The 24688-nt window shown below is 43.6% G+C and overlaps 2 protein-coding genes across 6 annotated transcripts in view; both read right to left on the bottom strand.

Moving 5' to 3' along the window:
• The window catches only part of NAALAD2 (N-acetylated alpha-linked acidic dipeptidase 2), a 50195-nt gene extending 36713 nt beyond the window's left edge, over positions 1 to 13482 (bottom strand). For 2 of the 3 annotated variants that reach the window (XR_007355455.2, XM_048842017.2), the window contains exons 1-8: positions 13250 to 13482; positions 11127 to 11238; positions 7553 to 7739; positions 4729 to 4830; positions 3713 to 3838; positions 2286 to 2472; positions 1525 to 1618; positions 895 to 993 (exon numbers count right to left, since the gene is read on the bottom strand). Coding sequence is in view for 2 of the 3 variants with exons in the window: in XM_048842017.2 (XP_048697974.2) it covers positions 895 to 993; positions 1525 to 1618; positions 2286 to 2472; positions 3713 to 3838; positions 4729 to 4830; positions 7553 to 7739; positions 11127 to 11238; positions 13250 to 13331 (989 nt within the window). In the remaining variant the exon portion in view is untranslated. The remainder of the gene's footprint in view (positions 1 to 894; positions 994 to 1524; positions 1619 to 2285; positions 2473 to 3712; positions 3839 to 4728; positions 4831 to 7552; positions 7740 to 11126; positions 11239 to 13249) is intronic. The other variant, XM_048842031.2, reaches the window with a different exon arrangement.
• Positions 13483 to 16312: 2830 nt separating this feature from the next.
• Positions 16313 to 24688, bottom strand: part of LOC125632972 (glutamate carboxypeptidase 2-like) — a 59857-nt gene continuing 51481 nt past the window's right edge. For 2 of the 3 annotated variants that reach the window (XM_048841989.2, XM_048841998.2), the window contains exon 19: positions 16313 to 20956. In XM_048841989.2, coding sequence (XP_048697946.2) covers positions 20767 to 20956 — 190 coding nt within the window. In that variant the 3' untranslated portion in view covers positions 16313 to 20766. The remainder of the gene's footprint in view (positions 20957 to 24688) is intronic. The other variant, XR_007355454.2, reaches the window with a different exon arrangement.

The raw sequence follows: 24688 nt of genomic DNA, 5'->3' as shown, positions 1-24688 counted from the left end.
AGGGTAAACCCCTTTAAAATCCCTCCTGGCCAGAGGAAAACTCCTCTCACCTGTAAAGGGTTAAGAAGCTAAAGGTAACCTTGCTGGCACCTGACCAAAATGACCAATGAGGAGACAAGATACTTTCAAAAGCTGGGAGGAGGGAGAGAAACAAAGGGTCTCTGTCTGTCTATATGCTGTTTTTGTTGGGGATAGACCAGGAATGGAGTCTTAGAACTTTTAGTAAGTAATCTAGCTAGGTATGCGTTAGATTATGATTTCTTTAAATGGCTGAGAAAAGAATTGTGCTGAATAGAATAACTATTTCTGTCTGTGTATCTTTTTTGTAACTTAAGGTTTTGCCTAGAGGGATTCTCTATGTTTCGAATCTAATTACCCTATAAGGTATCTACCATCCTGATTTTACAGAGGGGATTTCTTTACTTCTATTTACTCCTATTTCTATTAAAAGTCTTCTTGTAAGAAAACTGAATGCTTTTACATTGTTCTCAGATCCAAGGGTTTGGGTCTGTGGTCACCTATGCAAAATGGTGAGGCTTTTTACCAAACCTTGTCCAGGAAGTGGGGTGCAAGGTTTTGGGAAGTATTTGGGGGGAAAGATGTTTCCAAACAGCTCTTCCCCAGTAACCAGTATTTGTTTGGTGGTGGTAGCGGCCAATCCAAGGACAAAGGGTGGAATATTTTGTACCTTGGGGAAGTTTTGACCTAAGCTGGTAAAGATAAGCTTAGGAGGTTTTCATGCAGGTCCCCACATCTGTACCCTAGCGTTCAGAGTGGGGGAGGAACCTTGACACCCTCTAAGGTCCGAGATGTAATATTCCTCAGAATCCTACTCTGAAAGGTTTGGTTTGGTTTTTCAGTGATCAATAAATAGGCAAAAGGGCTCAAACAGACCTTATAGAATAGCTGCCTGCAAATCCAGGCCCAATGTTGTAAGACACATTGAGGTTTCCCCTCCAGCTATTGTCTGGTGCTGCAGGTCCTCCCAGGATGCTGTTAAGTGAAAACCAAGACAAACACAGTTGGCCAATTTGCTAAAAGTAGAAGTCTCCCCAGTGGAACAGCACACCTGAAAATGAGGTGTGAGGAAGGATTACAAAGCTCTAAAAGATTGTGTTGCACAAACTGTATGTGCAACCATTTACTGTTTGTTAAGAGGGCCTGTAAATTAGCATAAACCCTATTAAAAATGCTTAGAAATTTCGTAAGCTAAAATGAGTGTAGCGTTAAAGCAGAGAGACTAATAAAATAAACTCCCGGTCTTGTATCCCTTCCGTGGCAAATCTACAGAATACACTTGTGCTCCAATTTGTCTTTCAGTAAAAGACTCACAGCCAACAGTGGTTTGTAATTCTGTAGCGTATGTTGCTACTATTATATCTCTGCGTGTGTGTGTGTGTGTGTGCGTGCTACACAAAAGCAATAAAAAGGGCATCAATTTTACTATCTTTTAATGTAAAAAAGGCTTTTTGCAGTGTGCACACGAATACTGAAGCTAAATACAAAGGATTGAAGTTTACCTACCGTAATAATATTTCTGCATCATGATATCCAATGGGATGAACTGGGATTTTGGGAATTCCCACTCCCTCATCAACTTCAGACCTGAAGATGTATTCTGAGAAACCAAGAATATTCTGGAATATCAAATTTTGCTGTCCTCAGCACCTTGCCTTTTAATTGGAGTTGTTTGTGTAATAATTAAGAGTCCCACAGTCACATCTAGGATCAACGTATACTGGTCCCTCCAGTCATCCAGCATCTTGTCACACATCAGGGATTAGTCCCACTGACTCCAGTGGCTACTGCTAGTTTTAATGCAGAAATTTCACTCCATATAAACAGAAGTTTGCAGTGTTTTTCTACCTGGCATTTATGATCAGCAAAGAAATATACATCCAAGCAAGGTTATTACTCCTCTTTGATGGTAGGCAATAATCCAGTTTCAACTAGTCCTCTTGAGAAACATAGTTCCTTGCAAATCTCAATAAATCCTAATTCATTTCTACCACATGGCCTATCCACATCTTGATTTACAAGTGCTGTAAAGCTTGGATCATATGCAGAGAGATACTGGCTGGAAACTATTTTTGCTTGAGGAAGGCCAGTTGGAATGATATGCAGGTAGAACCTATTCCACACTAGGAAAATAAACTCTTGCTGGAAATTCTCTTAAACAGCAAGTCTTTTTGCATGGATACGAAAAACAGTTTAATTGCTAGTGACGAGACCCTTTTCAATACCAGAAGGTGTCAGATGTTTAGAGCTACAAATCTGTCACTCACCTTTTGCTGGATAACCTGGTGTGAGAGGATCCCCTGCTCCATTCAGATTTAACACATTCCCACGCTGGACTCCCCCTCCAGGAAGGTTCCAGCCACTTGGATAAGGATCTACTCCAGGGGCGCAGTAGTCAGCAGGGTCTGAATACAGTATAATCCCTTTGGCTCCAGCTAATATGGCATTTTTAACCTGCAAAATGACTTGTTTTAAGAAATGTCAAAATGTTTGTATTTGGCTAAGACATTCCCAGGCTCTGCAACACGCCACCAATTGGGAGACTCTTCAGAACGCTCACATGGCAGAGCTGGAATCACTGACCCAAGGGAAGCATACGTCAAAGTGCAGCATGATCTCAAACAATGGGCATAAGACTGAATAAGGAGAACCAGGTGTTGTTCCCAGCATAACCAGTTTGCTGTATGACCTTAGACAAGTCATTTAACCTCTGTAACTCAGGTTTCAGAGGAACAGCCGTGTTAGTCTGTATTCGCAAAAAGAAAAGGAGTACTTGTGGCACCTTAGAGACTAACCAATTTATTTGAGCATGAGCTTTCGTGAAGTGAGCTGTAGCTCACGAAAGCTCATGCTCAAATAAATTGGTTAGTCTCTAAGATGCCACAAGTACTCCTTTTCTCTCTGTAACTCAGTTTCTCCAGCTGTCAAAATGGGATAATGACGCTTACCTCTTGAAAATGCTTTGAGATCTATGACTGAAAGAGGCAGGAGTGTTTACTGGTTGTATGGGCTATTAAATTCTGGGCCGGTTTGTTTACCTGCCTTGTCCTCAGGTTCGGCCGATCGCGGCTCCCAGTGGCCGCGATTCACTGCTCCAGGCCAATGGGAGCTGCTGGAAGCGGTGGCCAGTCCTTCCCTTGGCCTGCGCTGCTTCCAGAAGCTCCCATTGGCCTGGAGCAGCGAACTGCAGCCACTAGGAGCCGCGATTGGCCGAACCTGCAGATGCGGCAGGTAAACACACCGGCCCGGCCCGGCCCGCGGGGGGCTTTCCCTGCACAAACGGCGGAACAAGTTTGGGAACCACTGCCCTAAACTAATCTCTTGCAAGCCCTTTCTGAGAAGTTTGCATTCATCTCAGTCAACGTTTCAGTACTCCAATACAGTCATCTCACTTTACTGTTTTGCCAGTCCCTGTTAATACACATGATAAGCATATACTGCAGGCCTGGTTTTTGGATCAGAGCTGGCTCCCGTCACTCACATGTTCTGGTTTACAGTAAAATAAGGAAAAATCTCTATTTGGAAGGAACTTCTGGCTTCTGAAGCAGGGAGTTAATGCTTAATCTGGCTCCCACTAACATCAATAACAACACTTCTATTGACAGCAATGTAAGGAGCCTCAGACCTTTAATTTACTAATCTAATTCTGATTTGAGATAGAGAAACAAAACAAAAAAAACCCCACAACACTCACTTTGTTTCCTCTGAAGATTTTCCCATATCTGGCAATGACAATCTTTCCAGTACAATTAATTCCCATCTCTCGCTCTAGCTTGAAAAAATCTTCTGTGCGGCCATAGTTCACATACACCAGATCTGCCTATCCAAGGAAGAAAGAAGGCCAGAAACTAGAAATTATACTGTCATAACCATTTGAAAGGATCTCTTTTTAGAATCATGCAACTTTATTTATTGAACATCTGTTATATAGTACTCAATATTTGCAGTTCTACAGTCTTGATCCGGCTCCCAGTGAAATTAATGGCAAAACTCTCCCAAATTATTTTTTAGAAAGGCTTGTTTCATTGATGAATTCTCTACATAATCCCATATTTAGAAGCATCCTCATTATCTGATGTTAAAAACTACAACACTAGATTGTTCTTCTGGCAAAGCATGTGCAAGCTGTTGATGGCATGAGTAAAGAAAAGAGCGCTATTCCTAACATGCTGTTGCACGATAGGTAGACTTCCTATTTTACTTATTTCTGCCCACTCACGTGATGTGACATGTGTGGTGACTGTTGTCTGGGATTATCCATCATAGAAGAATCAATCAGATTAACTTTAGAGAGTGTGATCTTTCAGAACATGAGTGTGCTTCAGATTTATAACAAACAAGAGGGTTTACTCTTAATGAATAAAGCAGATAAAATCCAGACTACTTCCCCCGACCCCATCTCTTAGGTTTCCCCATTAGAAGGAACCATATAAGCCGTAACCTCACCCGGAAGTATCTTTCTAACTAGAAATAGCAATTTCTGATCTGAACAATTTTAGAGCATTTTTATTAAATGGGTAACTTCTAGACTTTACTCTGTCCAGTACATACTGTTGCTGTCCCTTAGGCTATAGCATAATGAAATTCAGTATTGTCACCTAACTGAGATCACTGTAAAAATATTTTAAGAAGTCAGAACAATATACCAACGGTAACTCTTTCCCAAAATATGATTTCAACCATCAGGACTCATAAGAATTGTTTTCTTACCTCTGGCACTCCTTGTGCTGAAAAAGCATTATATGGTGGCAGCACACCGGAAATGTTTTCATATCCCTGAGGGGGCAGCTCAAAGAAAGATGTATTGAAAATCTACCAAAAGAGCCAAGAAGAACAAACAATTACTTTAGAAAAAGCTCTGGGTCAGATTCTTCCTCTGGGCAAGCTCAGTGAAGTCTTGGCACAATTTTGTGCACTAAATTTAGTTATTAAGAACAGTGTGCCATTTTATATAAAAAATATTATCAGAAAAAGAAATCATGTATAACTTAAAATGAGAGAGGGATACATTGTTAGAACTTCATAACTGAACAAGAGTAGGAAGATAGACAGATAGGAAGATAGATGGATATTTTTGTGGGTGTAAGGTTTTATGAATCACTGCCTGAATCAAAACAGAAGAATAACTGAAGAGTGCTGAAAAGGGGTGATAATTAGAGACACCTAGTTTGTCCCTATTATTATAGAGACTTTTTGTAATTTAGTGGTTACACCCACTTAGACTATTGCTCCTTTCCTACTACTTCAGTAGCTGATCTCTCTGATTAGGTACAGTACCTTTTGTTACTACCCAAAATCGTCCCATATCTTTAGAGCCCATTCAACTCTTACTCACCCAGTAAGATACTACTCAATGTGTAGTGGTGGCAGGATAGGCTTTTACTTTGGATCCGATCATTATTATGTAAAAGAAAATCAACAAACGCTTACAAATAATAACTAATATTACAAGGGGTTCTGCAAAGACGTTATTTATTTATTTGTTTGTTTATTTATGTATTTATTTAAACAAAAAAAAGTCCAGGAATTTTTCAGGATGGATTTTTTTGGGACTGGTTGTCCACTTGGCAGAACAGTGGGGTGCGCGTGTGCACACACTAAGGTCACAGCGTCAAGCACTGAAAAGTTAGGAAATACTAGATAACATGATCATGTAATTAAAGTCTGTATCATAATACATATGCATCATGGGAGTGAATTAAGGATTCTGGCATTTCCTAACTTTTCAGTGCTTGACTCTGCAACCACAATAATGTTCTTTGTGTGTGTGTGTGTAATTTCATAGCTTGGAGGGGATAGTGCTCCAGTGGGCACACACTGTCCTGCCAATTCACCCTAAACTTCACCCCTTTGGCCCCTCACCCTTCAGCCTATACCTGTCCTAGTCCTGCCTCTTCCCCACCCAAGTTCCTCATTCCAGTCCCATTCTCCTCACATAGCCAGTCCCAGTTTCTGCTCCATAAGTTTCTCATTTCAATCCCCATTTCCATGCCAGCCACTTCTAGTCTCCTCCGTTTAGACTTTCCATCCCAGTCTCCCTACACTCACGGTCTTCCCTTCCCTTCCTTAATTATCCCAGTCTCCTTGCCAATGCTTCTCCCACACCCTGGTTCCTTGTTAATGCTGACTTCCCCTCCACCTCACTTGTGGCCAGTCCCAATCTTCCTCATCACCAGCTCCTCATCTCAGTCACCCCCCACCTTAGCTCTCAGTTCCAGTTTTCTCCACCCCACAGGCTCCTTTTCCCAATCTCCTCTCCCTGTCTCTGCCCTCGTCTGGCTCCTGTCCACTCTGCATTCCATTCAAGTGGCTTTCCTTTTTCCACTGTTGGGATGTCAGCAGAGGGAGCCCAGTGAGCACAGAGGAGACAGCTGCCCTACTCTCAGTCCTGGTGCCCAGCTTGCAGCAGCCCAGAGTCCTGGAAACTCCTGCTCAGCCCTAGGCTGGAGTATGCTCAATACGTACAGAATCTTCCGGGAATTTAGCTGTGAAGCTCTACCAAGTAGCTACTGATCATGTGCAAACCCCAATTCTTCAGAGGTTTATAACTTGACCAAATTTGGATAGATTTTTCAGAGGGAGAACAAAAGGCACATCCCTGTCACAAAGGCAACCTCCCTGCCAAATTCCAAGTCTCTGCTCCAAAGCATGGGGACTACAGAGCTTCTTAGATAAAAGGTCATCAGAATTTAACGTGGGCAAAACAATATATTTTCCCCTAACCTCATTCTCAGAAACAGCTGTACTTGTTTGGCTGAAATTAAAAAAATAAAAAAATAAAATTCAGCATGAGGCAGACATGCAGCATGGCAAATTTCAGATGGTTACAGTTTGGTAATGGTGTAAGTTACTGAAAAGAGGATCCTAGAATGGGAAGTGTTGGGCAACCTAAATAATGGCAGTGCTATCTGCCCCTCCTATAACAAATAAATTGGATAAACTAAGTTTTCACTTCATTTGCATGGTTACTCGATATTCCATATTCTTTCCAAAATCTTAATTCTAGATGACTCATGTAGCCCCTGCATTGTATTATTGCATTCTGCAGAGAAGGTAGGCATGTAATGCATTCATGCATCATTACGTCTACTTCAGTGCACTAGGCACTTTGAGGAAGGAAGCCAGAAGAAAAAACCCCCCAAACATATGGAGTTGTCAAAACTGTACCTGAAAAGCAGTGAAATATTGGTATTCGATCTTGGGGTGGGGATGGCTTCGCCATACACAAAACCTGCCTTGTGCTTGGTTTGCTGCACAGCAAAACAAGGAGGGCGCAATAAGGCAGTGGATTCCTTTTTTGTGTTTGCAAGATGTAAGCAATCCCCACTGATCTGTCCTGGCAGAAACCATTTCTAAACATTAGTCCAAGAGATTGGGTGACATAACCCAGCAGCACTGGATTTCCCTTTCTAATAAAGAGGCTTTTCATCAGATTATAAAACACAATGAAGATGCACAGGTGTGAGTGGGGGCAGAACCTGACCCCATTTCTTGAAAGAGCTATTCTACATACAGTTGACTAAAATAAGATCACCTCATTCCCTTGATCATCAATAATTGAGACATAGTTGGGCTGAGTTTCATTCGGGTAGGAAAGGAGGACATCATAATGAACCAGCTCTGCTGAATCCAATCCAAATTCCTTCCACTGGGCTTGAATTTGTTTAGCAAGGTGAAGGTTCTGTTCTGTTCCTGCCAGGTGAGGAAACTTTGTAAACGAACTAAAATAAAACAGAGTCATGGGTAAGCAGAGAGTTCAGAAAAGCATTTGACAGAGGAGTCCAAGTAGGCTAATCTTCATAACACATGCAAGAAGTAAGTTGTTATGGTTAAGTCCCTTAGATGAAACTGTGAGCGGTACAACATAGTTACCAGAGCCTGGGGCAGGATAATGTGCAAAGAGATCTTTCCTGCTGTGCTAAGACAAATCAGCTCAGCTTTTCACTCTGAGTAACAGGGGTTAGAGCACTCTCCTGAGAAGAGGGAGACCGCCTGCTCAAATCCTTTCTCCCCGTTTGGCAGAGAGGGGGGAATTGAACCTGGGTCTCCCATATCCCAGGTGAGTGTTCTAATCACTGGGAGAAAAGATATAAAGTGGGTCACACCTCCACCTGCCAGATTTTCAATGGGGTTCCATTTGGGAGGCAGCCACTAATCACACCAACCAGATTGGGCTCTGCATGAAAATTAGGTGGACGAATGCATGTGTTCCCCCATTTGTGACTTGCTCTAAGGCTTAGGTGGGAGACAGTTGGCTGAACGCCTAGAGGGAGGCAGCAGCATGCATACCTAGAGGCAGAAACTTAGGTGCAAAGTGAATTTAGATGCCTACAGGTTTAGGTAGCAGTTTTGTGGATCATTGTGGAGACAAAACTGGGATTTAGGCACCTGAATCCAACATATAGGTGCCTAAATCTGGGGTTTAGGTGCCTAAATACCTTTATGGATCTGGGGTTATAATTCCCAAACAAAAAACACATTACATTAAGTTACATATAAATAATTTAGGGTTATCCTCCCAGTTAGGAGAATGTGAAGTAAATAGGGTAGAGACTAAATAATAATAATTTTGCTTTTGGCCTTGCTTTTGATTTGAAGAGGCTAAATAAGCAAGTAAGAGAATATAAGTGAAAGCACAAGACTGTACCCCTCCTCCCCACGCACCGAGCTGGTAGCCTTGAAGATAAGGGGCTAATCAAGCAAGAGGTTGCAATGGTTACCAAGTAGCTGGAGGGGAGGGTGTAAGGAGGAAATGCAGAGTCTGCAAGAGAGTAACCATGACCAAAAGAAACACCGCTCCTTACCTCTCCCACCAGGTACAAAAGAGGTGGTCCTGTCGACCCCAGACTCAGGACCCCCAGAACGGAACATGACCATATATTGGAAGGGGTGATACCAGGGGAGTGTCACTACAAGTATAATTAAGTTTGCCAAGAAGAGGGGGGGAGAAGAGGGAGCTCCACCGGCGTGCGAAGCAAAGGGTTAGGAGAAGAAGGGGGTTCTAGCACTGTAGTTGGGGAAGGGAAAAAGGAAAACTCTACCGGCATATAAAGCTAGTCCAGCTGGTGTGAAGGGTTTCAGAATATGCTTGTTTATTTAGCCCCAATAAACCCACTGAATTGCCTGCAAACTGGACTCTGAACTGTTATTTTCCGGCAAACTGTGTTTGGGAACTGAGAGGGAGGAGGGAGCTGGACCCCTGCCAACACTTCACCCCCCCCCCCAATAAAGCCAGAAACTTCAAAGTTAAATTTAAATGTAAAAGAAATCCACATGTTAAGGTATAGAAATGCACATAAACAGCCTTAACTTTGCCCCCTAATGGCTCCACTCAATAACCATACAATTATGGTTGTTGCATATTAACGCTTTTGGTCCCATATTAAAGTGATTTTTAAAGATACATTAGGGTTCACTTCATATGTTTTTTCTTGTGGTCTCACTCTCCTCCTTAGAGCAGTGATCAAATGGGTGCACAGTTAAGGTTATGTGATGTGGGAGGTATTACTTGTACCTCTGCATTTCCTGATTTTCTGATGTTGAAGTTTTGCTTCTCCTACCCTGTGAGAATAGATTGAATAGCTTGAGGGAACGAGAGTGTGATGTGGAAGCCTTAATTTTGTATTTCTTTTACAACACCTTTAACATAGTCTTTGGATAGTGAATTAATGTAAAAATTTCTGCAGTTCCTGCTTTAAAGTGTACAGAAGGTGTTCTGGCATCATGAAAACAAGCAGACTAGATATGGATAATTCCCTGTGGCCCAGAGACTTCAGCATAATTACTGAGAAATTTCACACTGTTTTCAGTGTGTACCTTTCCTAGACTTTTGTATGCTCTCTCTCTCTCAACTCTCTAATTTACTGTGAGCAACAAAAAACAAGACAGGGTCTATGTAGTTTTTGCTCTCTAATTCATGTTAGAAGTGAAAGCACTTAGGTTTAAAATAAATAAAATAATATAGAAATCAAATTAGTCATGAGTTGTACGGTGTCCTAGAGGCATCCTCACACTGTCAAATGCTGAATATCAACATATGTTACTAACCAACGCTGATTTATATTGGCTTTTGGGGATATTTTTGATTACATTATCCAAAAGTAAACGTGTGCAAGAGTCATTGTTTTCATTTCCAGTGACATACATGACAGAAGTAAAGGCTACTGATGTGTCTTTTGCTCTTCATACATAGGGTTACCATACGTCCGTATTTTCCCAGACATGTCCAGCTTTTTGGTTCTTAAATCGCCATACGTGAGGAATTTTTAAATATCTAAAAATGTAACATTAATATATTTCTACAAGATAAATTGCTTTCTACTTTACCCCAGCTAATTGAGTCACTAGGTGCTGAGACACAGAGATTAATGAATCACTAGCTATATTATTTATCATGTAATAGCTGTCCATCTGCAACACATAAAACATTTTCCTTTTCTAAGGTATCTGTTCGAGACTAAAGCAAAGTTCTTTATTGATCTTAGGACTTAAATAATGTAAGATGCAGGGGGGAAATGTTAAACTAGCTGGAGTTCAGATAATGGAAAGGCTTTTGTATAAAAAAACAGAGAACTTACAGAACTGCATAGATAACCTTAATAAAAGCAACATAACTAACAGCATGAATTTTTCAATGAGAAAATCATATTGTTCAAACCATAGATTTTTCAATGGTCTGCATGTAGATAAGTTTTGTCTGCACAGTCTTGCAACACTATGTATTCCTTTAACATCTACATTTATATAGCAAATATACAAAAAAAAACTTGTGTAAATAGAAATATTATATATATCTATCTATCTATCTATCTATATATATATATATATATATATATCACATCCTCTACTTTTCAAGCTTTATCAGTCTATTTGGAGAAAAGAACACTTTGGAGTACAATAATTTCTAAAAATTATTATTGGAAAAAACCATTAAAATGAGAGCATGTTTTATTTCTTTTCTCAACATTGTGCACAAACCAAGTAATCCCAAAACATAAAAGATATCATAACAGCACAGCCAACAAATGCTCTGCCATGGGGCTAATGTTACAACTTATGGCTTTTGTGGTTGATATAATTATTTGAAAACCAAAAAGGATAAAGCTTACCCAAGAAACTGCTTGATGTTTTCTGCTTTCATTTCAGCCACAAGTTTCTGTCTCACATTTTGATAGGCATCTGCTGAGCTAGTTGTTTTTTTAGTAGGTTTCATTAACCAGCCTGAAAAATATCATTAAAGTCTGATACTTACCAAGCCCTACAATGCTCAAGTATTTGTGAACATGCTTAACTTTAAACACAAGTAATCCCATTAAAGTCAATGGAACTATTCACATGCTGACATTTTAGCAGATCCCTAAGTGTTTGCTGGACTGTGGCCTAAAATATAAAAGGAATTACAAAGTAAAATGTTTATTGTTACTGGATCATGATGAAGTGACAGGTCACTCCTGTATTTATATGAGCACACATGATAAATATAGAATATCGTTTAACCAGATTCTTCTGTCAGCAGTTTTAGACCTGTAACTTGAATGGAGTACTACCAGTTCACAATGAGAGGAGAATCGGACCCATCATATTCACAGTGAACCTTTGCTGAACAGTGAGAGGGACTGACCCCTACCTGAATGAATTTGCTCAGGTATTTAACTTAAAGCATGTGCATGAGCATTTTCAGGACCAAAGCCTAGGATTCCATGACCTCCCGCCAGCTCCATAATAGTTATTTGGTGTTCAGGGGAGGAGGGGGAAAGTTAAAAGTATTTTCAAATACTGCATTGTCAAATACTGTCATTCATTGCAAATGTTTGTGGTGTTGCTCCTCTGTAGCAGAAAACCCACATAAACATGGAAAATGACTTCAATGAAACTGACAATCCACAACAGTGATGTCAAGTGCACAATGGAAAACTGAAAGAGACTCTTTGTCGCTAGGATCTTTCAGTAATAGTCATCTTAAGTGTGTTCTGTAAAAAAGTTTCTTTTGAAAAAGGGCAGAAGTATTGGGTTGGTTTGTTTGTTTGAGATTGACCAGATCCTTTTAATGTTTAGCCTGATCAGTTTTAAGCATTTCAGGCCCTATATTGCAAGTGACTGTACAGTCAGACCTCTGTGCCCATGCAAAGACCCACTGGAGTAAATGGGGATCCCATAGGAGTGCAGTAACCCACCTGTGAGTTGTCAGTTGACAGTCCCTTATTTCAAAACCCAAAGGTTCAGAGTTACTCAGACCTTAAACTCTATGATGGCAGCAAATGGAAGCCGCATCCCCACCTTTTACAATAAAACAAGGAGGAAAAGCACAACCCTCTGTAATTTCCAAACTGTATTTCTTGAATCAGATAATCAGACTCCTTGTTAAGAAGCTACCAGTTCACTCCGCCAATTTAGCAGTAAACATGGACACACACACACACACATATAAACCCTCACCCCAGTCATGCAGGTGGCTGGGAATGGAAGGAAAGGACAGCCTTTTTTTGAAACCCTCTAAAGAAGGTGAATATTTTGGAAGTCGCTGACAAGCAGTAAAATCCCTCTGGGTGCTATTCTTAACCTTCACACATACACAGGGTAGGTTTCAGACAGTGTGTATGGTAACACCCATTGTTTCATGTTCTCTGTGTATATAAAATCTCCCCACTGTATTTTCCGCTGCATGCATCTGATAAAGCGAGCTGTAGCTCACGAAAGTTTATGCTCAGATAAATTGGTTAGTCTCTAAGGTGCCAGAAGTACTCCTTTTCTCTTTACACAGGGTAGGGAAGTTTAAAGTGCAGATCTGGTAAATGTTTGGGAGATGGAAATAATAAAGGGGACTGTATGGTGGAGGATGGTGTGTGGAAGTGGTGGTATGTCTATAGAATAGTACCCGGGGAGTTGGGTGTGGAGGGCTGAGTGCCTAGGAGGTTATGTGCCTGTGGGGGGAAAGCGGTTGCACATATTTGAAGAGGGAGAGGAGAAGGAGACTATGTACTGGGGTGGGGAAGGAGCAGTGGGAGGGATGGGGTGTGTGTGTGTGGTGTATGGGGAGGAGATGAGGGGGGAGTGTGTGGGGGAGGAGGAGATGGGGGAATGTGTGTGTGTTATGGGGAGGAGATGAGGGGTGTGTGTGTGTATGGGGAGGAGATGGGCTGTGTGTGTGTGAACAGTCTGTAAATCCCCGGTTCAATCCCTGGCTGAGCTCTGGGCCCCCAGCTGGTCTCCGCGCGGGGCGCTCCATACTCACCTCCCAGGAAGCCCAGCAGGAAGAGGGCCAGCAGCAGGGCGCAGCCCAGCCCGGTGCGCAGGGCGCCCTGCCTCCCGCCCATGGCTCCAGCCCCCAGGCACAGCGCGGGGCCAGGGCCCCTCTCCGCCCCCGCCGGGTCTCCCTGCTCCCCGCGAGTGGCGCCCTGGCCGAGCGAAGCACGAGCCCATGTGTGATGTGTCACGCTGGGAGCCGCGGCCCGCTCGGCCCGTCCCCTTTGGCAGGGAGCGGAGCTGCCAAGCGAGGCCGAGCGGCAGGGCAGCTGCTCCACCAAGGGAGGCGCTAGGAGGAAAATCTTGTGCTTGCGTTGCGGGCTGTTTCTGTTATAAGGCTTAGCATCAGCGTCTTTTATCCGAGACCCTCAATCTGCTCCCCACCAGCGGGGACGTCATCACCCCCATTTTACAGGTGGGGAAACTGAGGCACAGCGAGATTTAAATGATGCCCAAGGTTAGGCTGTTGTCAGTGGCAGCAGCAGGGATGCAACCTGGATCCCCTAAATCTGTGGCCCTGGTCCCTTGTAAGACTTTGAGGCAAATTTTATCCCTGTAAGGACATTTTAAGATAAAACAAGTGTTTTTCTTTTACACCCACAGACCAGAAAATAGTAGCAAGAAAATATCTATATCTAAAATGGACCCAGAGCAACACAAAGGAGAGCAGTTGTTCTGAAGGACAATTTGTGACAATTCTCTCCCCTGCTTTTATTTAAAAGTTACTCTTTCTATATTCATTTCCCATTTGTTATGGTAGAATGGGCTACAGTAGGAGATTAGGTTGATGCCTTGGAAGGGAAGAAAAGGCTGGAGAAGCACAAAGGGCTGTTGCTGATTCTTTATTGTTATTTATTGTCAAGTTGATAACAGGCTCCGTGATGAATAGTTGGACCAGCTCTAAATACAACTGACTTCCACTGTCTCTGGGATTATTTACAAAACTCATCCAATTAAGCTGATGCTGAAACCAAAAGTTGCAAAATTGTTGCCCATAATCAGCAGCTTTGTATAGCTTATGTGATTGGTTCCAAAGGCTCTTACAGGCAAATCTTGCAGTTCTTACTTAGCCAAATCTCCCATAGAACTTCTTCCCATGGATTTGTACTGCTAAGTACAGCATGCTGTGAGACAGGCCCACGTGTAAGGGGACTGTTGCCCCCTTACTAACATTCAGTGGGGGTGTTTTAGTTGGCTAGCTCCCAGTACTAAAAAGGGGGAAGGGTCAATGGGGAATCAGGATCCTGAGACTGACAGCCCCCAGGAACAATGGGGAGAGGCCAATGCCCCAGGTCAGCCTGAATGACAGGGTGGGCAGGCTAATCAGGGAGTCAGGAGGCCAGGGAGGTCCCATCCGCCCTGTGAGCTGGAATTGCCTGGGTCAGACAGAGTGGGGCCGAGCTAAGGAGAAAGCAGGGGCCCAGGCTGAGCTGGGGAGCAGAGCTGTGCCAGATCCAGAGGGACCAGAAAAGCAGCCCAGAGAGAGCAGACCCTGTTCTGGGAGCAGAGCTGCAGCCCCAAAGCCAGAGGCACAGCCCAGAGAGAGCAGACTTGCCCTGGGAGCAGAGCTGCAGCAACCAGAGCCAGAGGGGCCAGAGAAGCAGCCCAGGGAGCTGGCGGCAGAGCAGCAGAGACAGAGTGGTGGAGCTGGGGCTGGAGCAGTCTGGAGCTGGGTGCGGTGAGCAGCTGGGGAGAGCAAGGGGGACCCTGGGCAGCAGGCCCAGCACAGGGAAACGCCTCAGCCAAGAGGTTTTGCAGGCCAGGCTTGGATCGTAACCCCGACAGGGCAGGGGCGACACTGGGAAGAAGGGTCCTACCACTTAGAGCCTGAGAGCGTGTGGCCACACCAGAGCAAGTGTCCAACCCACAGCATCCCTGCAGCTCAGCCAGGGCCTGAGAAGAAGGCCTGGGACTCACAAGGAACAGACTGTGAACTGCCCTGACATTCCAGAGACACTGTTTGTGATGTTCCCTGCCACAGAGCGGGTTGATGTGTTTCCTTTAACCTTTCCCATTTTTCCTTATTCTTTTTAAAATTAATTGTTGATTAAATAACTTGCATTTGCTTTAACTTGTATATAATGGTCAGTGGGTCAGAGAAGTGCCCAGTGCAGAGAGAGTACCCTGGAGTGGGGACACCCTAGCCCCTGTCCTAGGTGACCACAGCAGGGTTGGGGGTTGAGCCCCCCAGGAATCCTGGGCCCAGGCTTGTTGGGGTTACGAGGACTCTCCAGACAGGAGAGTGGAAGGGGAGTCCTCAAGGGAAGGGAGGCCACTGGGTAAAGGAAGTGGGAGCGAGGACTCAGATCCTTTCGCTAGCCCACTTCACTGGGGTAGTGCAGAAGCCAGGAAAGTTCCCCCACTTACACAAGGATTCAGACATCTTATCTAAGATAAGTGGAAAGTTGCTAGTCAATTGCACATTTTCCTTTTAAAGTCTATTAGGACCCTGATCCTGAAGGTGGAATCTTACTTCCGTGCAGAGCCTCACTGAAGTCAAGGGGCACAAAGACCTATCCACACTGGATCCAATTATAAGATCAGATTATAGGTTAAGGTTGAAGGTGTGAAAGCTTCCTGGGGACCCCTGGACATGACCTCAGCTCTCGTTTCACCACCACACAGAAAGGATGAGCCCAGCAAGGAATGCTAAAAGAAATGACTGTGCTCTGCATAAAACTCCTTCCTCAAATACAGGCAGCTGAGCTGAAGCCATTCAAAAACAGGTGGAAGATCTGGTTAATGTTTAGATCACTTCCTAGGAACTTGGCAGTGGCTTTTCAGAACAGACACTGATAACACAATTATATCACTTGGGGATTCTGCTCTCACTCACATCTATGGCTTTAGCACCTTAGTCAGATTGTGCCTGTTTTCTTGGACAAGTGAGAAGCATGTCCAGTTTTGTGATTACTATTATTGTTTTTAACTACTTGATGACAGCTTGCAAAGCTCTCACTAGAATTCAGAACAGAGAAACCTTCCACTCCAGTAGCTCATTTGAGATGCCAGATGGAATTCCACCTACGGAAACGACAGCTGGGAACACATGGTGTATTATTAGCGTTTATTTAGCACCGCAGGTGCATGTGTGGCATTTAACAGACAGCAAACTGACAGATTTCTGCTTTTAGGCATTAACAGATGAAGTTAGACATAATACTGCATGTGATGATGAACAGGGGAGTGGGAGAGGAGGATGAGAATGAGACGAGCACCAGTTAGAAAGTATGATGTGATTTTATTGCTATGTATGGGTCCATTCAGTGTCACAACCAGTACTAGGGGTCAACAGTGGGGACTAACCCTAGGACCTTCAAGTGTAAAAGTAGTTCTGCCACTTCAGCTACAGCCTTAATTCCTCTAGCTGAGAGCTATAGTAGACTCTTATCTGTGGACCAGCCACTAGAAGGCCACATGCACTTTAGCCATTTATTAGTGTAATATGTTAAAATATTGTCCTGTGTCTAGAATAAAAGGGTGGGGTGGAGGTCTGTATAAGGAGAGTCACACACCAAGCACGTATCTTTCTTCTTCCCAGTGGATCATTCTAGAACATCTTCATGTACACACACACACACAAATTGTCTATGAATGCCACTGAGGAACCTTGTGTTGAAACATTAAGTCGTTATCCCACATAGCTGCCTCGTGGGAAAACAACAGAATCAACATATACAGGCCTCAGGAAAACCCATTCTCCCAGGGACAAAGAGAAATTTTAGCTTGGTGAGAGGGGCTGGAGATGCTTCTATTTCTCTGGAAGGGAGGAGGGAGAACAGCCAACAAAAAACCATCATTTCTTTAACCAGACAGGAGCAGGGCAGTGGGAGCTGCAACATGTTTTTCCCAAGGCGGGGGGAATAGGTCGAGCTTTCCCTGCTCCTAAACTGGGGAGAAGGTGCTCCTCCCTTGTTCTGTCCCTCCGTATCACACAGCTCCTCTCTCTCAGTCCGTCTCTTTCTCATTCTTTCCCCTCATTTCTCTCCCTCTCGTATTTTCTCCCCTACAAATATGCTGCTCCCTTCTCAGAAACAGAGTTTCTCTTCCGCTGGATGTTGGAGGCCTGTGTCATTTTATTGATCTCATGCATGGTTGTGTTCCCTGTCTGCTTTAAGACGGTGCATATGCAAGATGGATAGTCTTCTGGGGAGACAGGAGTTCTTGGTAACACTTGACAGCATCCCATCTCTTGATCATATTTTGTAAATTAATATTCAGTAAACACTGTTGTTTTTCTAAGTCACCACCACATTCTTTAATACCATTGCTCAAAACAAAGGAAGCACTGAACAATGTTAGTTAAAGTTTCCTCATAACTGGTTAAATTTATACTTGGGTTCCTTCTGCCTTTTGGCAGGTGCTTTTAAAAACACTAACTACAATCAAAATAATCTGTTGGTAACTGTGGGTGTACAAATCAATGCCTGGATTAACAAGCTTGGTGAGTTTGTCTTTGGGGATTTTGAGAAGAGCAAATGTGCAATACTCAGCGATCATAACATGTAAATTCCTTTGTGGATCCTGGCCATAGGCAACTTTTCTATTCAGAGTTTTAGAGCCCTTTTAATGATTAAGAAATTGGTTTAATTCGTGATTTAACTCAGCTGCCCATCTTTGTTAATCTGAGATGATGAATTTCTGCACTTTGACAACCAAAACTGTTACTCTGGTAAATAGAGCCTGACAATGTCTGAGAGTGAAATTCCTCAGTGCAGAATCCCAACAAAAGGCCTTTAGGTTGTTTAAGTGAAAGGTAATTAGTACATAAGACTTGCACTGGACCCCTGTACCACAGTGAATTTCACCCTTGGGCCTACGTTCTGCAAATGGATCCATGTGGGTGCATTCCTGTGTCCACACAGATCCATTTTCAGGAAGCATCCCTTAGTAAACTGCCAGGAAAATCCATTTAGGCAGGGCTCCCCACCTGGGTAATAAATCTCCTCGTTTGGCTTTCAGTTTTTATAATCAAGGGACCATAAACGTTACCACTAATGTAAAGAAACTCACAAATATTAACAGACAAGTTTTGGTAAGTGCATGCTAATTATTTGCATCCCAGGCATAGCCTAACTAGATGGCGCCATTAACTGGTATAAGTCAAACATTAAGCCTTGCCACACTTTCTCTTGGTTTATAAAGGTCAAATGTTATCCTCATTCTTTCCCTTTAGACAGCAGTGCTGGAAAAGGAGGCACACTATAGAAAGTTACTCAGTGCACTCAGCACTCATTCCTCTACTTTCCCGGTTGTTCCTAAGCATACATCACCACCACAGCAGCATGTGTAAAGGAGCTGCCAAACAAAGGGTGATTAAGACAACTAAGCACAAGCTGGCTGTGAAGGGAAGAGGAGCTATGGCTCTGCCCTTGTGTCCAATAATGCCACTGCTCACACTAGTCTGGAGCTATCACTTATGGAAAGCAAGGACTGTGCTGTTGTTGTCTGGACTTTGTACAGTGATGCAAGCAAGAGGCGGTTTAGAGAAGGGGGACAGCTCTTTGTATACTCCCCCCCATATTTCCCTGGGAAACTTTGCAGGACTGGCCATAATCTGACCCTTTACTTTAAAAAAAAATTATTCAAGAACATCAGACTGATTAAGGAGTGTCATTTTCTGGTGCTAGCACGGCTGAGAGCATTATAGAGAGCTGGGGGGAAACAGAGAAAAAGAATGCTCAATAAATCAAAGCTTTAGATAAAAATCAGATGTAGAAAAATCTGAAAACCAACTGGATGATGTAATGTGCCAGACCACTTCCATTATTTTTTTTTAGCTGCAGTATCTGAGGGACTGATTTATGAGGAAAGAGGAAGAGCTAAATATGCACAGCTGGGCCAAATGATGACTATAGGGCAGTAATGGGCAACCTGCGGCCCGTCAGGGTAATCCGCTGGTGGGCCGCGAGACAGTTTGTTTACGTTGACCGTCCGCAGGCACGGCCACCCATAGCTCCCAGTGGCTGCCGTTCGCTGTCCCTGGCCAATGGGAGCTGTGGGAGGCAGCGGCCAGCACGTTTGTCACAACAAACTGTCTCGCGACCTGCCAGTGGATTACCCTGACAGGCTGCAGGTTGCCCACCACTGCTATAGGGGATAATAACCATGTAACTGAAGGATGCAAACATGAAGGAAGGAGAGGAATAGTTTATGGTGCAACAAAACGTTTGGCGGGGGTGGGGGATGTCATCATGACAGTGAGAACCACGAGAACATGGAGGAATCTTCCAAGAAAACTGCTGGAAGCCTCATTTCTTGGGTCATTTAAAATTGGCAGGACAAAGCACAAGGAACTACACCATCAGGAAAAATCCGAGAGGCAGGGATTGGAGAGCTGACCTAACTTTGAAAGTCTTTTCTCTCTCTGATTTGAGTTGGCTTGTGTGCTCAGTGGAGCCAGCCACTGCTGATCATATGAGTAAACCGCATGCCAGACTCATACATGTTTAAATTTGTACTTTGTCCCACTTTTTTCTTTCTCTACAAATTTTACAGATGGCAGGTGTACTGTACTTATAGCAAAACTTGAACGGAGCGTCTAAGGAAGACAGTAATAGTTTGGCTCTTTCAAAGTCATCAGTGTCTCCTTTGCTTCTAATTGCTTGTGCATTAGAAATACCTTGAAAACAGACAAACAAATAGATTTAGTTAGGAATACCTTTGGCACAGATAAATAGATCTTCATCCTCAGGCGGAAAGCCTATTTGTGCGAGGCCATTTCATGGGTGACATTTATTGTTCCCATCCACCTTTTTATTAATAGTGACCGAGAGGTTTCTTGTTGTTTTTAAATGGCGTCAAGATGCTAAGAGAAAAGTAACATAGATGAGTCACCTGAGCTCTCAGCCCAGAACTCTCCATGATCACTACCTTTCCCCCATGCCATCTGTGACACCATTTTAAGGAGATATTCCCATCTCATTGTGTGACTCCTTGTGCAATAGGGGAGTTGTAAGGGCATCACCTAGAGTATATTTATGCAACCCTGTAGAAAATACTAGAAAGTTAACTAATATGTTAGAAAGTGTTGGAAATAAGGATGACTGTTCTGTTTTACTGATAAAAGTAGTACAAGATAATCATCAAAACAATCAGGCTAATATATTAGATTAATTACATTGCACAACTGTGAAACTACAAAAATTGTGATTTCTGCAATTTAGCATGTTAAGTGGAAAGGAAACCAGGGTTTTTTTCTGTGCGCGTGGGGGGGGGGGTGTTGTTTTTAAATATGAGGTGGCTATTTGAAATGAACGTCTTTTAATTTAGTATCTCACTTGAACAATGATCTCAACTCCACTCTCTCCTAATAGAGTTTCAGAGGGATCATACCTTAATGTTGTTAAATGTAATGGAAGTGAGGGAGGGAGACTGACAGGACTGGACTGTTTGCAAAGAACAAGGTTTTTAAATAATCCTCCTCCTGTCTGTAAATGCTCTGTTTTTGAGGGCTCCACAGCTGTCAACTCCAGTCTTTCCCTTCTGAGTATGTTGCTTATATGTTTACGTGAGGTCCTTCAGCGTCCCTGCTGCAGCCTGCACAGTGAAGGCTGCAATGGAGATCTGCCTCTTTACTTCTTCCCAGGCTTTGCGCTGATCTGCTTTGTTTCCAATATCAAACATGGCATCGTAGATCCCTGGAAATGACTCTCCAGCATACTTGTTGTGGCTGCTTGGAGCAAAAATAATGTGTCTGTGGGGAAAGAGAAAAAAATACTGCACATTATGACAATAGAACAAATGTTTATTTTCTGAATAAATCCTCATCCAATGAATATATCAGCTGTCAAAGCGAATCCTTAGTATCAGGAATGCACATAAATAGGGTTCTTTTAGCAATGACACTATACTATATAAAGCAAAAAACCAAACAACTAAAATTCCCATTTCTCCCCCAGATATCTTCTAAGCACACCTACGAACATGCTAAATTAGTCCATGTGAATGCCAGTGTCCTGGAGGAGTGGCGACATGGATTATAAACGTTTTTTTCTTTCCCAATGTTTTTGATTAAAGGAAAAAAACAACCAACCATGGTTTCTGGCCCTGAAGAGTACTTTGAGTTAGGAAGGCTGACGCTTAAAGCGTCAGTAAACTGGTGTCATAAATATAAAGGGAAGGGTAAACCCCTTTGAAATCCCTCCTGGCCAGGGGAAAGCTCCTCTCACCTGTAAAGGGTTAAGAAGCTAAAGGTAACCTCGCTGGCACCTGACCAAAATGACCAATGAGGAGACAAGATACTTTCAAAAGCTGGGAGGAGGGAGAGAAACAAAGGGTCTGTGTCTCTCTGTATGCTGCTCTTGCCAGGGACAGAACAGGAATGGAGTCTTAGAACTTTTAGTAAGTAATCTAGCTAGGTATGTGTTAGATTATGATTTCTTTAAATGGCTGAGAAAAGAATTGTGCTGAATAGAATAACTATTTCTGTCTGTGTATCTTTTTTGTAACTTAAGGTTTTGCCTAGAGGGGTTCTCTATGTTTTTGAATCTAATTACCCTGTAAGATATCTACATCCTGATTTTACAGGGGGGATTTCTTTATTTCTATTTACTTCTATTTTTTATTAAAAGTCTTCTTGTAAAAACTGAATGCTTTTTCATTGTTCTCAGATCCAAGGGTTTGGGTCTGTGGTCACCTATGCAAATTGGTGAGGCTTTTTACCAAACCTTGTCCAGGAAGTGGGGTGCAAGGTTTTGGGAAGTATTTTGGGGGGAAAGACGCGTCCAAACAGCTCTTCCCCAGTAACCAGTATTAGTTTGGTGGTGGTAGCGGCCATTCCAAGGATAACGGGTGTAATATTTTGTACCTTGGGGAAGTTTTGACCTAAGCTGGTAAAGATAAGCTTAGGAGGTTTTTCATGCAGGTCCCCACATCTGTACCCTAGAGTTCAGAGTGGGGGAGGAACCTTGACATGGTGGCACAGTGGTGGGATTAACCTGAAATCATTTGAGATCCAGTTGAGATTTTTTGAACTAGAAATACAGATTTTAAAAAGGAAATTTTTTTTTCTTTGGAAAGAAAGTCCAGAAAGCAGCTTTGAAACTGAAAGCAGCTTGGTTTCTCTCTGCTTTGTGGCCAAGCAGAGACAAAAGGGGATTATCTTGTGAATTGCAGGTTTTCTTTGCCTGGAGGCAGGGTACTTAACTCCTGCAGGGAAATTCACAGTCTTCCAACCCAGAGGTTTTTTTTTTTCTTTTCTTCCTAAAAGTAAATAGGGGGGGTGTGCTCTACCCATTTGCCTGGAGACAAAAGTGGCAGGTTTTTTTTTTAGGATTTTGATTTTTTTTTGTTTTTGTTTTACAAGGAGCACAGGTTTGAAAAGAATTTTTTTTTTCCTTTGGGCTGGGTAAGCAGGTTTCCAAGTAGTTGGAGGTTTTTTGCTTTAATTTGGGCCCAGAGCAGAGACAAGGGAATTGTCTTTTTCTGTAGGCTGACAATCACTATCAGAGAATAGGTATTCTATTCCAGCACAGCAAAATTTTACAGCCAAGTTTTGTTTGTTTATTTCTAAACCTCGGGTGTAAAGTTAGTAAAAACAGAGAGGTTAGAATGGCAAAATCCGCGGCTTGACTACAGCTCGAATTAGCCAAATTTCAGGCTGAGGAAAGACAAAGGGAACATGAAAGACAGATAGAACTCATGCAGCTGAAGAAGGAACAAGAAAGGGAGGCAGAACAACACCAAGAGGCTGCCCACAAGAGGGAAATGGAGGCAAGGAAGCATGTGGAGGAGGAGAGGGAAAAAGAGAGGAAGCATGTGGAGGAGGAGAAGGAAAAAGAGAGGAAGCATGTGGAGGAGGTAGAGAGGATAAAGGCCCAGCAGAATATACCAACAAACCCTAGCAATCCTTCTCCAGGTACCACTTCCCATCCCAGAAAGTTCCCCACCTACAAGGCAGGTGATGATACTGAGGCCTTCTTAGAAAACTTCGAAAGGGCCTGCCTTGGGTACAACATCTCTACTGACCAATACATGGTAGAGCTGAGGCCGCAGCTCAGTGGACCCTTAGCTGAGGTGGCAGCTGAAATGCCTAAAGAACACATGAACAAGTATGAACTGTTTAAATCCAAGGCGAGAGTCGGAATGGGGATAACACCCGAGCAGTCTCGTTGGAGGTTCAGAGCCCTAAGGTGGAAACCAGACATGTCATTTACCCGACATGCCTACCACATTGTGAAACATTGGGATGCCTGGATATCAGGAGCAAGTGTTGAATCTCCAGTAAATTTGCCCTTCCTAATGCAAATGGAACAATTCTTAGAGGGTGTTCCTGAGGAAATAGAAAGATACATCCTAGATGGGAAACCCAAAACTGTAATTGAGGCAGGAGAGATTGGAGCCAGATGGGTGGAGGTGGCAGAGAAGAAGAAAACTGGTCGCAGTTGGAGCGGAGACCAGAAGGGACCACCCCAGACCACACCCTATTACCGGGGGCCGCCCAAAGCCCCACCTACCTCCCAAAGAACCCTCCAGACCCCTTATCGTCCCACCACCCCGTTCTCCAGCAACCCTCCTCGCCCCAGTGACCCGTCAGCTGGACGATGTTTTAAGTGTAACGAGCTGGGGCATGTAAAGGCCAACTGCCCCAAGAACCCCAACAGATTACAGTTCATTGCACCGGAATCACACCAGAGGTCCACAGGCCCAGATACCTCCCAGATACCCTTGGAGCGGAGGGAAACTGTGAGTGTGGGCGGGAAGAAGGTCACCGCGTGGAGGGACACCGGAGCACAAGTGTCAGCTATCCATGCTTCCTTAGTGGACCCCAATTTAATCAACCCAGAGATCCAAGTGACGATTCAACCCTTCAAGTCCAACTCTTTCAATTTGCCTACAGCCAAGTTGCCTGTCCAGTACAAGGGCTGGTCAGGAATGTGGACTTTTGCAGTCTATGATGATTATCCCATCCCCATGCTGTTGGGGGAAGACTTGGCCAATCATGTGAAGCAGGCCAAGAGGGTGGGAACGGTCACCCGCAGCCAGGCTAAACAAGCCGTGAGGCCTAGCTCTGTTCCGGAAACTTCTATCAGGACCCAGTCAGAGGTGATGGACCCGGACCCCAGGCCAATGTCTGCAACAGCAGTAGTGGATCCAGTCCCAGAGACCCAGACGGAACCAGTCCCAGAACCGGAACCAGCCGAACAACCAACACCAGACCCTGTGTCAGCACTGAATCCAGTACTTGCAACCTCAACAACAGAGGGCCCCACCGAACCTGAACTGGCAGCAGCCGATAACCCGACCCAAGAGGCTCAGCCGGAGCCTGAATCCCAACATAGTGCACCAGCGGAGAGCGGTTCACAGTCAACAGAAACAGCTCCATCCCCTATATCGCTTCCAGAGGGACCAAGCCTAGGTCCACAATCCCATGAGGAACTGATGTCTCCAGCATCAAGGGAACAGTTCCAGACCGAACAGGAAGCAG

The sequence above is a fragment of the Caretta caretta genome, chromosome 1 (genome assembly GCF_965140235.1).
Source record: "Caretta caretta isolate rCarCar2 chromosome 1, rCarCar1.hap1, whole genome shotgun sequence".
NCBI classification, from domain to species: domain Eukaryota; kingdom Metazoa; phylum Chordata; order Testudines; family Cheloniidae; genus Caretta; species Caretta caretta.
The sequence above is the reverse complement of the archived record's forward strand: the minus strand, read 5'-3'. Positions and strand labels throughout refer to the sequence as shown.